At 35.7% G+C, this 15186-nt stretch overlaps 1 protein-coding gene across 1 annotated transcript in view; it reads right to left on the reverse strand.

The window, feature by feature from the left end:
- Positions 1-279: 279 nt before the first annotated feature.
- The window catches only part of LOC119645291, a 148147-nt gene continuing 133240 nt past the window's right edge, over positions 280-15186 (reverse strand). The window contains exons 2-3 of the mRNA XM_038045419.1: positions 13372-13961; positions 280-1404 (exon numbers count right to left, since the gene is read on the reverse strand). Of these exons, the coding sequence (XP_037901347.1) occupies positions 507-1404; positions 13372-13961 (1488 nt within the window). The 3' untranslated portion in view covers positions 280-506. The remainder of the gene's footprint in view (positions 1405-13371; positions 13962-15186) is intronic.

The following is a 15186-nucleotide window of genomic DNA, read 5'->3' on the forward strand; positions in this document are numbered from 1 at the left end:
TTTTTTTTGTTTATTTTCCCAATAAAATTTTTTTTTTTGTTTTTTTGATTTTTTTTTTTTTTTTTTTTCTTTTTATAAACATTAAATACGTTGTGAAATGTTTTCAAGATAATTTCGATATTTAAGGTAGTTTAGTGCGCTATGACTGTGTCTATCTGTATGCTATGTGTGTGTGTGTGTGTCTGTGTATGCGAATCTGTTTTTGGATTTTTGGTTTTATTTTTTAATGGGTTTAAATTAATATTATGATTGTTTTTATAATTTTTAAACTAATTTTTAATATTTATTTTTCTGATTCAATTGTTGTTTTTGCACTCTAACTAAAAGTTTAATTTCATAATATTTAAATTATTAGCTGCTTCAGCGGTCATTGATGCACTTTGATTACGCGTTACACTTTCTATGCTGACATTTTGTGTCGGTTGAATGCTGCGTTGCTCTCGTGTTTCATTGTGTTGTTGCAGGATGGCCACATTGCGCGTAAAGCGCACGGCCTGCACCTGGGGTCACGAAGCCATATATGTACACTGTGTCTTAGGTTGAGCTTCGGATTGTTCGATGGGATCTATATTGGCCCGTTTCCAATAGTCACGGACGTTTTCTACCGTTTCCATGATACGTAAAAAGTTCTTACCGGCCAGCATAGCTAAATCTTCTTCACTCCAATTAGGATCTTCCAGTAGCGCAGCTAATAAATCAGGATATTTAGAAACGTCTTCCAAGCCCAGCGGAGGAAATTCGATAGCATCGTAACCGGCTCCTAAGCCAATATGCTGTACGCCAGCTATTGCACGTACATACTTAATGTGATCAACCACGTCTTTTAGGCGAGCTTGGCGACCGCAAGCCACATCTTCCGAATCAAAGCTAATCATTATTAAACCTCCGTTTTCGGCCACCAAGCGTAAAATATCATCGGGTATATTACGCGTTGAATTACACAGCTGGCGTGCACCGGAATGTGAAAATATAACAGGTGCTCTTGTTGCTTGCAATACGTCCCGAGCCGTTGCATCTGAACTATATGATAAATCGATCATCATGCCCAACCGATTCATTTCCCTTACAATGGCTTTGCCGAATTGCGATAACCCAGCATCTAGTGATGAGGAGCTGGAACCCGCCCACGACACATCGCATTTATGAGTTAAACTCAAATATCTGGCACCTAACGAATAGAATGAACGTAATACACCTAGCGAGGAACCGATGGCATGACCGCCTTCTATACCGATCAAAGATGCTATTAAACCATGATGTTGAGATTCTGTAATATCCTTAGATGACGTCACCAATACAGTATCTTGATTGTACATGTCTGCCAGGCGCCTGATTATGTCAATTTGCTCTAATGCCAATTGGACTGCATCCAAACCTTGAGCTTCGCACGGCACGTAGGCAGACCTACAATTAATGCAAAAAATACGAAATAAACAAAACAAATCACTATTAATAACATACCGATTTTGCATTAATATTCTCACTCTCTCTCACACATGCACACGCACGCACATATACATGTTCTTATCTTCATACGAAATTGCCAAGTGTAGAAATGTTTGTATTCTGATGTGTATAACATCGACTTTTAATATTCATACGCTTACATAGTTTAGAATAATACAACTCTGCATAAGTTATTCACTCAGTACACATTCGTGCGTAAATATTATAGAAACATAATATTTAGCTTCCTGTATTTTCTAAATTTTTTTATGCTGATCTGCCCTATCTACACTCACTTATCTATTAGAATATTTGTCATGAATTTTTGCCTAAATATAATACGTAAAATAGTATTTATTTCGTCTTTCGTCGCTTTTTCTCTCTCGCTTCTCTCTGAAACTGACTCGTTCCAATTGTCTTATTATGCGTTTTTAGAATGGAAAAGTGACAGTCACGAAGCATTATTTGCAAAAGAAGGCAATTTTTGTAAAATTTTGGGTATTTCAAGAATTGACATATGTTGGCAATGGGAATCGAAATAAAGAATGTATAACTGTTCAACATAATATTTAAATAGTCCTTTTAAGCCTCACTTCGACCATTCAATCTGCTAGTACGTCTTCTCTTTAAACACTTAAGTCTTGTATTTTACTTATCGAACTCATAGAACTCTAGCATTCGTTTTCAATTAATACCGTGTTCTTAATCGACTTAACTATGTCCATTTCTCTGATCACCCATTGGGTCTTATTTGAATTTTCAGAGTCGTGATGAATGCAATACCTTTATAAATCGCTTCAACATTGAAAAAGTAACAGTAGATATTCATGCATACTCATCGAAGACAAAAGTCTTACCGGTCAGCTGATAGGTATTCACGGAATTCCCCGAAAACAGTGCGATGGGTATCGTAAAGTTGCTGACAGCTACTTTACATAGTCTCCTATAACATTCCTTATAATTCTTTCTTATTTTTACATATTAATCAGATGTTAATTAAGCCCTCCCTCGTCAAGTAGTCATGGTTTCTTTTCTAACATCTTTTATTGCCGATTGAAAAAAAAACCGCTGTATTTTAGTAGTTGCGCTTTTGGTGTTGATATATAAGACAGCTGATAAGTAGTAATCGCTCTAGTTACTAAAATGTACTAATTGAACTGTAAGGAAACATACGCCGTCAACTGTGATGCAGTTGAATAATCGCTATAGGTATTCAAATGTGAACTGCTATCAGTCCTAGCCATATATACTAATATATTAATATATATACTAATTGCTTTGTCACCAAGTCAAACTCTTGTTGCCAAACGGCCGATGTAGTCAATTACTTGAACAAGTATATGCCATTAATTCTATCCATTTGACAATGTAAACACAAATAAAACAATTTTGTAAAATATTCTTTGACTTAATTATTCTCTTTTAAATTACGCTCAGAGTGCTTCCACACCTATTAATGCCATTCATTCGATATATGCGTGCACACATATTAATAAACAACCGTACCCACCTTTTAGAAGCTGATATTGTTAGAGTGCCACGGTAACTACAGCATTCAAAGCTCTCTATAGGAGGTTAACTCTATTCTATTCCATTCTATACTATTTCAAGGTATCCGATGTCTGCAACAGCTAGCAAATTAAATGGATTGATCCTGCATTTGGTGAGCAGGAGCGAATCGTATCGATGCGACATAGTCAAAAATAGTAGCTTTAAGAAATGGTATTGTGCCGATGGCACAAGTATTTTTCTAATTATTTTCCGGCCCGAATAGAACCTTTCACTTGCTTGCTTACTTCCTTCAGATCGTTCTGCCACATAGCTATGTTACGAAAGGCGACTATTAAGTCGGCGAACCCGAGTTTAACGCTTCTTACCTCACAAACAATTGTGTGACTGTATTCTCAAGCGATCTTTACCGTCAACTTATTCAGTAGGCAGATGTCGATGTCTGTTGACGAAATACAAATGTTTGGCAACGAAATTTGCACAAATCGGGAATAACTTATGCCATTGGTAGAGAGATATCGGAGGAAGCAAATCCGAATAAAACGCGTGAGCGTGAGAGCAACTCGGACAACATACCGATAATGTCCGTTTTGAAAGAACAAGTAATATCAAATAAGCTAATAAGTGTATTGTTCAAAAATAACACGAACCTCCAATTAATTCGTTACGCATTTCATGGAATGGACCTATTGAGTAACCTCGTTGCTTACAACGTTTTTATCAAAGAGTCGTTGCACTCACCTTTGTGTGAGTGAGTTATCGTTTTCTATTGAAGGTTAGTTTTGGTTTACTATCAATCTAATCGGACCTCTGTGTCTAAAATCCGACAGGTTATACACTTTAAATTTTATTTGCAACAACTTATGAACGTTATAATCGTGAAGTGATAGGAATATGAAGAAAATAATATATTTTTAATTTTTAACCCAAGAGATCTTATCACAATACTTTCCAACGAAACCGTACATATAGCGATATTATTGATAATTTGAACGGGTCATAGAGACGGACAACAAGAATCGCATTGTATGACAGCCAATTCGAAAAGCATTTGCTTGAAGTCGATAATTATTCCGAAAGAAGTTTGAAATTCCAAAAGGTGATTCGATCGATGTTTACAAGCTTAAACGACCGTCGTCGCAAAAAAATTATCACTGACTACATGATTATTAAAACAACCCTAATCTCAATCAAGTAGCAAAAGCAATTATGAGAGAGTTCATCACAACAATTGAAAAGACGGACACTTTAAAAGTAGCGGAAATCGGTCCGGACCGAAACTGAGAAATTAAAATTTTTTTAAATGATTTCATCGGGCTTTCGAATAATACCCAAATGAGACATTTTTTTTTGCACTTTCTTTTCATCACATAAAAAAAAAAACAACCTTCTTTTATACCGTTTGCTATTTGTGTGTTTGTGTGTGCGTAATGATGCGACAAATTATTTGTTAGAGTCATTTATGAAGGTTTTAATTATTATTTTTTCTGCGGTACTCATCAACCGCACAAAAATAGATATAATTGTATAAAGGTGAAAGGTACATAACCTTGAAGAGCATAGGAAATTGGATCAATCGTGCAATGCATGCATACCTATTACATTTACTTTTCTTAAATATTTGCATGGAAGTGTGAAATTAATATCAAACTACGTTGCTTCCATTGGTTGAACTGACAACCAATTCGTTCGCGAAATTTTCATAACGCTGTACGTTTTTTTTTTTTTTTTATCAGATTTCTTTGAACTTTTTTCGTAGCTTCAGCAATTTCCTTCCTTTGTAAACGTAACAGAAACGAATATTTTTTTAATTTTTATTTTTTCCAATTTAATCAAAATGTGTATATGATTGCTGCGTGAGTTGGCTGCCCTTTCATACATACCTTTGTACAGTTGAAATAGTTTGCATAAATATTCTCTTTGCATAAAAAAACAAAATTTATTAAATTTAACTTTAAACCAAGCGAATCTTTCGCGTTTTATTGTACGATATTCTCATTTTTGTTTGTTCAAAGTTGAAAGTTCAACATGACGTCCAGGACATACACTACATAAATTTGCCCTTTTACCCTGGCAATAGAAAATATCAGCCGCGCCCATTCAAAGTATGAAAATTTAGTCCTTTTCCTTTTGTTTAATTTTTCTTTTCTTTTTTTTTTTTTTTTGGTATAACGATAGTAGAAAATTCGGTCATCATCGAATATAATTTTCTTATTTGTTTTTCTTTTCTCTGCTTTTTGTTTTAGATTAAACCCAATCAATCTGAGCATATAGAGGTGCAAAGAAAGCGGTCTCTCTCTCACACCAATGGAGACGTAATTTGAACGCAACATAAGATACCGGCATATACTAATACATGTATATAGAAAATGCTTGGAAAGTTTTCATAGCAAACGCTTACACTATCGTGGAATGTCTTCACATTCAGTTTATTTTCATAGCCAAGACCGTAGTGATGGCGCTTGCATGTAAAAAAAAATGTAGAAGAACCGGGCGTAATATCTTAAGAGGGAAGCTAAACGTCATCATAATTTTGCTCTTTGTTCTCTTTGTTCCCTTTTCTGCGAAACTGCTATGCAGGAATACATTGCAGTAAATTGTTCATAAGAATCCTTTAGTGTTTACGTAAAGGTAATGACGGGGGCTCACTGAATTTTAAAGACCTGTTTGTTGACCATAACGTAACATGAACGCAAAAATATTTCTCGGAAGTAAGTTGCCGCCCTTCTCTTCTTATGGCTCTTATGGCTCCTTTTTTTTTTTAAAATATGTTAAACCTTTTTTGTCGCTACTGCAGCAGCCAGAACGCAACCACGTTATCGTTGAGGTTAGCTTGGCATTTAGTTGGTTGCAGTTTTCTCATTTCCCATCGTAATATTCTGCCAATCGATGAAAACTGACAATTGGTATTTCGTAGCTTTGTGTAAATAATGCAGCAATTTTTCTACCAGTCTTGCAAACACATTCAATCTGATCTTAAGCATTATTGGCCGTCAACTTGGCTACGTGTTTGCGAATGCATGCAAAAGAGCAACTGACTATGCATGCAATGTTACAATGTTTCCTTTTTGGCTTCCTAAACAAACGATGGGTTAACTTTGTTTTTCATTCCATTTAGCTTTTGTGATATACACATAGCAAAAATTTTATATTTTATATTCTATGTATACTTAAAATTTGCTTAATTTACCAGAGCCATCTTAAATTTTATATAAAAAAAAAACCACAATTATTTGCATTGAACAATTATTTAAATGAAAAAGCCAGGACTTTACCTATTGCCTATCAAACTTGCATGGCCGGCACTTAAGATTATTAAAAAAATATATAGCAATGCTATGGGCAAAAACTTTTCACATTTCTCGCTGCTAGACAAGACTGTCGCTTATCTCAATTTCATATACATATATGAAATATATATATATATATATATATATAAACCAGGGTGCTTTACAATTAAACAAGTATGCAACTTTGATTGTCTTTAGGAGAAAGAAATCTTTGATAGTCATCAACTTAAATCAATAAATAAACATTTTAAAGGAATTCTCTTTAATTGAAGGCTTGCATGTCAATGTGTTTTTTGTATGGCATAAGGTTGAACTGCGTCCAAGTTTAACACTATTCAGTACATTTATGTAAATATGTAAGGCTATGGCTGTGCACTTATTACTGTTTTTTAGTCCATTGCCTGTGAATAATATTTACATATAGATGTAGAGCCTATACAGCTCTGAGCTGAACGGTTTTCATTGTTTTATATTTTCTATTCTCTCAGCACAATTATTTGTGTTGGTTGCGTTCTTCGTTTACTACCACTTTGTCTGGCCAATACTTTAAACAAACAGATCACGGTCGACATTTGTTACAATGTATGTATCGTATCATGCAATTGGCGATTCTGTTCAGTGAATTACGATAAATTGATTCGGTGGCGAGTTCGCAATGAACAGAGTATTGTGCCTCGAACACTTCAGATGGGTAATTATGATGTTACGAAACGTGCATGAATTTAATTTATGATAGTTTAATGTGATCATTTTGAGTGTCTCCTATATATAGTTTATTGTTTGAATGGTCAAAGCTTCACTTATGCCACTTATAATATATGCCCTATAAGTTTATAATTCCACGAATACTTTAAACCCGAGGAAATTAAGAAATTAATTATGTAATCATATAGTTAGATATGTATTTTCTTTCTGCGTGTTCTCTTGTTCATTTTATGACAGTTAGACTTGTACTCAACCTCTACACCATTATCCTACAGCAGGAGCAGAAGGAGCTTTTTAATTCCTCCAGTGACGTAGCCTTTGGCCAACTCCTCCTAGGTAAAAGTTTGTAGATGCTATAAATCCCTGCCTAGGGCGTTGCGAAAATTTAAATGCTCTTATCTCACTTACAAACGTAGGCTTTTAACCTTTGCCGTTAATAATAAGAGAAGCTAGTTACTTGTTATTGGGATGGGGGTGTGGTCAGGGCATATATTATTTCTTTTCTAATACTAATCTAGTTGCCCTTTTTATTCCTATTGCTTTCGTTTCTTCTCCTTTCGATTGCGCGGAGCAGAAGAACATTTCGTATTATTGTATTTTATTATTGCAACCCATGGTAGGCATTGCAATTGATAATAATAGGCCTTAATGGTATCAAGGTTACATAAACGTCAATAACAAAATAAATAAATAAATATTTCAATGGATATAAAAATAAATTTTGAAGGCTTCATAACTCGTAATTTGAAACTGAACACATTAGACGGTGACCTTTAAAAGCTGTGTTCTTTTGCCTTAGTGCGTTTGGTTTTTACAAGGCCCTTTAAGCATTTAAGTGCTCATAAATTATCTGACTAATGATGCGCGTAACTAAAATAATATATAGTTTAAATTTTGCATGTTGAACACGGAATGAGAAATTTAATTAAAAGCAATTATACGAAGATCTTATGTAGCATTTCGAAGCCAGTTTACATATTTCTCTCTATCGATCGTTCTCTTTCCGCCCGTAATTCTTTCCCATATATATTCGCGGAGCTTAGCTTTGAAAATTATTAGCAAGCCAAAGCGTTACAGTCGGGCAAGGGCAACCATTACACGCTCTATAGCAGTTCGTTTAAGTCAAATGCTTATTTATTGGGAGAAAGCGCAAGATGTGGACTGACATGGTGACAAGTGATCGCTATTAAGCAAATTTCATTTTCTTGTCACAGATCTTCTTCATCTATTTGCGCCAAGCTAAAACACAGAGTGGTAAAGTCTAAAAATTTGACATAAGCAGTTTGGTAATACGTTCTATTTAATCCGCTAGAAGAAAAATTATTTCATTTTGTCATGTAACGGCTGACTTCTCTTAAGATTTCGCATGTGGAGTAGGCCGCGAAAACTAGTACTACGTGGTTCATATTTAACCAACCAATTTTCGTTATAATGGCACATTTTTTGTGTATGGGAAGCAACTTAACAAGCGTAACGTACCTCCATTCCACATGCAGTACGTCAATAAGATAAACCGAGGCAATCAGTGATTTTTGTTAAATATTTTATTAAAGTTATTTATATTGTAAGAAAGTTATAGCATTTACGATCGAGGACTATAAGCAATATATTTTGGGCTTGAGCATTTCCAGCACTTCTTAGAAAGCCGCACACATATACTGTCTATGCAGATCACAAATGTACAAAGTCATACTCTTGCATTCGTCCATACGTTGCTGCAGCTCGAATAGGAGTTTCTGCCGCAACGAGCGCACTCAACTAACATAGCCTCTTCTGGTTACCACTTGTTCTGGCCGATGCAGCATGGCTTGGCTGGGTCGTGCTTTCAAAATTCTGAAGATTGGATCGCTGCCCAATCAATGTCGTTCTTTCGACACGGTCTTGCCACGTTACCAGAAAGATGGCAAAAAGTTGTGGTAAATAATGGAAAAGCGAGCAAATGATCAAAATATATGCATGCATCTAATAACGACTGAAGAACGTTCCGAAGTCGTCCATACAACAACATATCACCCTCAAGGTAACTGTCAAAGGTATCTGTCAGGTATCAGCCAAAGATGGCATCGAACTTTGAAAAGCGGTTTTATTTGTCGCACTGAAAAAAAATCGATAGATGTTTTGTTTGGAAAGCAAAGCAGATTCATTATATGGCTTTGGTGAGTGTTTTCTTTTGTATCGTGTAAGTTTCCTGTTTCTCACTCTCGTCTACTTTCCATTCTTCAGCGAGCCCGTAACGTAATGATTCCATACGCATTTCGAAGCTTAGGAATGCAATTTCATTAACAAATGCATTTTCGTTCTAATGGAATGAAATGCTTAAATGTAATTGCTTTAGATTCTTTCATATTGTAGTTTTCATTTTCTTAACGCTGTATGAAATAAAATTAAATTAAAATTCGGAGTTAACAAGTTATGTATTTTGCAGAGCAAGCAAACGCTTAAGTGCAAATTACATTGTGGGCAGTTGGAGCGGTAGGGCCCACAATGAGTCTATGATGCAGCTAATTAAAGTTTTCTCTGGGATTTTCAACACGTCGTTGAACGGAACTAGTGAAGTTGACGCATTTCTTCATAGTAAAGTTTCAAGCGTACTTTCTTGTTAGAGTGGTTGTACTTGCGTGCAAACTAGACAGTAATTCAACATCAGCAAAATTAGTATCATAAATCATAGCAATAACAATTTATCAACCGCAATAGCCCAAACTGCAAGGATAGTCCATTAAAAAAAATTGACAACATCAACATATTTAAGAGTAGAGTCATACGTGAAAGCATAGAGAAACATTAAAAACCGCCGTAACATTAATGGTAATAAGCGCTTATTGGTTTCTTTCAAGACGAGATCTGAGTCTGACCACTAATTAACGTGTTGGTTATGTGAGCGCTTTGGGCAACTGCGCAGAGCGCAAGATTGACCAGCCGAGTAGTTGATGCTGTCGTCGATGCCTGAAAAATGTTGGTTTTTCTTCAAGTATCCAAAAAATATGTAACTTGCAGTGTGGCGTGTGAACCGGTCCCGTCGAGATTCATATTTCCACCTCGCCATGTGATCAATTTCCGTTCGAAAGTATTTCGTTATGCCGCCCATTCACGTATTATCAATAGACCTAGTCAATTTGTCTTTGTCTAATCTAGCCGGGGGAGATAACGTTCAAGATGTACCGAACCATTTGGCACAACTCAAGGAAAAACTGCGGGCAGGAAAGATCGGTCTCCCTATAGGTAGCTATGCTGTGACGTTAAAAAGCACTATAAAAACAATTGCAACTAGTTCTAGTAGATCTGGTGCCTCTTCCGAGGGATGACTCTCGGTAAGCTGGTACTTCTAAAGGTATTCTTTGGAAAAACGCTAACCATGTAAAGATGACGTTATCGAATGGTGCTAAATTTTGTGAGTTATCATTTTCGATCAATTTGGGTGGGTCGCCTGCCGTTAATGGTAATACTGTCGTATCGCCTAGTGGATCCAATAGCTCAGCTATACCGTCTATTGACGAATTAGTGGTGATTCCTGCGCGCAACGCCGGATGTCAATTTAATTAGCGCAAGTAACTCAAGAAATTGAATATTGTCTTGTCATTTTGTGTCAGAAGCGTTCGGGCTCTCAATATGGATTTGTGTATAACGTATAGTATCCACTAAAATGCTGAAGCCATGTATTGTTGTTGCTGAAGGAAGAGGGAGGCCTTACAATTGCCGTTAAGTTTATAGCAGCGTCTCTGGTATTATTTGCCATTGTTACCGATGCTGAATTACTATGCGTTCACATACACCTTACGGTGTTTGCAACTTGTTCAAAAATTTCTCCCATATCTGACGTTTGGGTTTATATGGCGCATCTGCATGTTATTCAGCAGTTCGTTAGTCGCCGAGATATCTAGTGATGAAATATTTGTTCTAGATGGTTTCGATTTCATTTACAGCCCTTCGTGTTTTGACGATGAACTTTGACGGGATACTTTGTTTTATTTCCTTACCCGCATATATTTAATGCGTTTTTCGATTAGATCCTCAGTCTGTGTCTTTTGCAGTAAAATAGGGCGGTCAAGATTAACAATAGATTACTCGATTTGACATTCTCCAACGATGCTGTCCTTATGTGCCTATTGCTTGTTCCCGATAAAGTATCGCAAAATTGTCCGATTTGCTTCAACAGCGATAGGACATAAGAAGAGTAAGTTGTTTAAAAAGTACCTCTTTACTGGATTACTTGCCTTATTCTTGGGCAAGACGTGAATTTAATTCTTTAAAGACTAAATGTTATTTTAGTATATCTAGCTAGTTGAAGAGCCAAGTACTTAATGATCCTAAGAAATTTCATCATTTCGTTAACTCAAAACTTAAAAAAAAAAAAAAAAAGGAATACACTACGGTAAGTTTAAAGTCTTCAATCCGTGTGAAATAATCTGAGCTAAACTTGTTTGCTGAGTTTGCTGAGTTTGCTTTCGATGTTGATCATGCGAACAGTTATTTGTACCTGATTCACGTTTTTCCATTTATTATATTTTCGAAGGAGTAAGTTCTTGCTTCTCTCCTTAAAATTATTTTCTTTTTCACTCCTAAACTGGACGGAATACCATCTTCGATTTTTCGCTCACGTGCTGAGTTCATTCGCATTCCGTTAATATATATTTTCAATAATTGTATTTGTATAAAAAACGATTGCAAAGAGGACATCGAATTAGAGGAATTGCAAAACTAAGCATTATGACTAAGTTGTTGGAATCGTCAATGGTTAAGAGGCTGTTTCCGGTGATCCAATTTGTTTTACCTTGTTGCCAGTATGGCTTCTCCAGTGAACGATCAACTTGCACTAATTTATTGAAATTGACGTATTGTGACGCAATTTCTGAACGCACACAAACTGATTTGATCGACACTCACTTTTTTTAAACTCGAATTTATTGGTTTCTCAGGAGACACAGGTTTTTAGTGTAAATCTTATCTAGCTGATCGAAGTGAAAAATATTGTGTAAATCAGCTTTTTCTTGGGATATATCCGCATCGTTTAGCGTTCCCAAATTAGTCGCTGAGGTCAACTGTTGTTTGTCTTATTTGCTAACAATTTTCCTATTTGTGTTTGTAATAAAAAGAGTTATGATGTCTGTCGTTGCTGTTAAAATATTTTATTTTTTAATTGCTATTTCAGAAGTGCTCGACATATTTCATGCTGCTAAACTTGCAAAAATCTAAAAAGCTGTTCTTTTTTTGGCGGACTGATATGTTACCAACTAATTTTTATAAGAATACTTGTAACGACTTAGGGGTTACCTTCGACTCCCAACCACCTTTAATGTACACGAAGAGATGGTGTAAGCAATTTTATTATCCTTATGTAACTGTACGCATATATATGGCTGACGTTAGTTTACGCCTCGATTACATGGGCGTCGAGCTATCGGTACCATGTTGACGCACTAGAACGGTGAAGAATAGGAATCTGATCGTATCCTTCGTTCATATGATCACAGATTAAAACTAAGCAATCTCTGCATGTTAGGAAAGAGAGGTGAAGGCCTAGGTGCTGACAGGTATACTCGGCGCTATTTGGCAATTAGTTTATCGCGGTGCCGCACTGACTACGATTTTCATAATATTTTTCGAACCGTTTGTTAGACGTACAGTGATAATTATTATTTGTTTGACGTGGCCACGGATTTGTACGATACTCTTAAACCTTGCACGCTACCTGGACTGATTGCCAATTTTTTGTTTTTTTTTTGCAATATATTTTTTTAATATATTGACTTTTAAACTTGCATAGTATCAGCGCTATTGCTATTGTTATCTTTTTCGCCTTAGTTCATATATGCAGCGAACATTTTAAATAAATAAATAAATAAATAAATAAAACTTCTTTAGCCCTGAGTTCTAGAGTTCCACACAAAGTAACCTAATGATTGCAAATAACCGCGCAACATACCAAACACTCACATACTCAAAAGGGATTAAATCTCTCTGCAAGTAAAGAATGTCGCGATTCTCAATTCCAATTGAAGGTCGATTCGAATAAGATTGCAATGAGTAAAAATTTGTTTGCGGTTATGTATATCGGTTATTTAACGACATTCAATTATAACTTATGTGTGCACAAGCATAACGTGTATTTAATTTGTAAGCAATCATGTGTTTTCAATTCTTACTGTGTTGTTTGTTAGACTTATATCCGTTAGCGTTAAATCACTTGTTGTTAATTCAATAATAATTGATTGATATAATGGAATAGTATAATAGTTTTTAAAAAACAGGTAGCGCTACTTATCGCCAGTGTGTCAGTGTGCATAAAAGGTAAATCATGGATCGTAATTTACATGTAATAATGGAGAGAGCAGATGCCTTTTACACGCACTTATGGTTAACGCAGGCAAATTAAGACAGAAATGAGGTAATGAGTGTCCTAGATGGGTATTCGTGCACTTACCATACTTGTACACCAACTTGGCCCTGTTTGAGACGCTTTATATCAGTTTGTGCCCAGGCCGGTCGTATCCACATTGACTTATGATTTATGTCATTGCTTACGTGTACCAATTCTAAACTGCTGTGCGCATATTTTCGCACATTCCATGCAAAGTTATTATGACCGTCAACTAATGGTACATCACGCAATATACGTTTCACAATTTTCAGTCTTTGTGTATGTGAATTACGGCTAGGTGACATGAAAAAGTGCTGATACAATAGAGTGGCTGCTATGGCTAACAGACACAATGCCGCAATCAGTGTGAGCCCAATAACAAAGGAACCGCGACTCACTATTTTGTGGCGTTCCTCCATTGAGACAGCATTCTGGTGTAATGCTTTCGATTTACGTTTTCTGCCATCCAATTGCGTTTCAGAATCATTGTGCACAAGCGACGGTGACTTGGTATCCGCAAAGTTGACTTTTGATTTTTGTATGCTCGCTATTTCTCCCCCTGAATCGCTATTTGAGGTGGAGTTTTGCCGTGAAAGCGTACGACGTATGTTTGAGTGTTCAGTAACATCGGGTAAGCCGCCAAAGCCGGCTGTCTGCAAGTAAAGGTTAACAAAACAAAATGAAATTCATTTGCAACGTTTTAAAGCAATAAATTTCAATCATCTACGACCTCCGACTCTTTGCAACTCTTTTGTAAATCAAACTTTTTCAAGTAAGCAAAAAAAAAACAAGTCAATGCATATATGCATAGATGCACACGTTGCTTTACAAGGAAAAGTGTTAATTAAATTTCTTAATATGCGTTATTTTTATTTTGTCTATTAATTCGTAAGTGTTGTAGTTAAATTTCCTGCTCATCCTCCTCTCGTTTTTAACTTATACTCTTGGTTTCATAATAACAACCCAGTAATGGAACTCATTACCGCAAACTATGTCGTTTATTTATCTTAATCACTGTTCTGCTCTTCTGCTTGTGCTATGTTTTTGCGCGTTCTAATAAAAGCAAAAACACAACGCGCAAATTCTATTCTTACTATGGTAAATACAAATGTTACCGTTTATACAATGCGACAGATAGCTATATATATGTACGCGTGCACATTCTTGCACATATCACGCCATCTAAAGAGTTTTAGTTTCGTTTTTATTTTCATACTTTTGCGCCTTCCTGTTACTTCTCTCACCCTGTTTGTGACACTTCGGTTAGGCGATAACCATGTAGCTGAAAGTTAGCTTTCGCAGCGAAAGTTCTCTCTCGCAAATTCGAGGCAAATGTGTATATAAATATAGCGGAAAACTTTGAGTTTTATTGGCGTTCATTTATATATTTATTTATTTACGAAAGTCAAAAATTACACACTACTTATATGTAAAGGAATACTTTTCATGAGAATCCTCTCATATATGTGATGGTACCTTAAAAATACACCTATGTGATATAAACTTTGTACATAGCGAATCGAAATCTACAACTAAAAATCTCTGATTAAAATTAAATGACGTAGCTTGGCTTGTGAAATATGTTATGTATTAGTGTTTAAAAGCAATTGACATATAAGAATGTGGACAGAGACCTCACTTCTTTTTTTTCTTTTCGTGCAGCGGGTCCACACCAGTTAGTTTATGCCACCTTTTTAGTGAAGAAAGAAAGAACTCTTTAGGCATCAATTTACCATCAGCTTCAATAATTCATTTTAACATAATTGGAAATTTTTGTTGTAGTTTAGAACACTGTCGCTCTATACTAGTCAAGTATATAATATAATTGATTTGGAGGCAACCTTACTTGACAGAATAATATTTGTTGTTTACACTTTC

The sequence above is a fragment of the Glossina fuscipes genome, unplaced genomic scaffold (genome assembly GCF_014805625.2).
Source record: "Glossina fuscipes isolate IAEA_lab_2018 unplaced genomic scaffold, Yale_Gfus_2 1, whole genome shotgun sequence".
In the NCBI taxonomy this organism is placed as follows: Eukaryota; Metazoa; Arthropoda; class Insecta; order Diptera; family Glossinidae; genus Glossina; species Glossina fuscipes.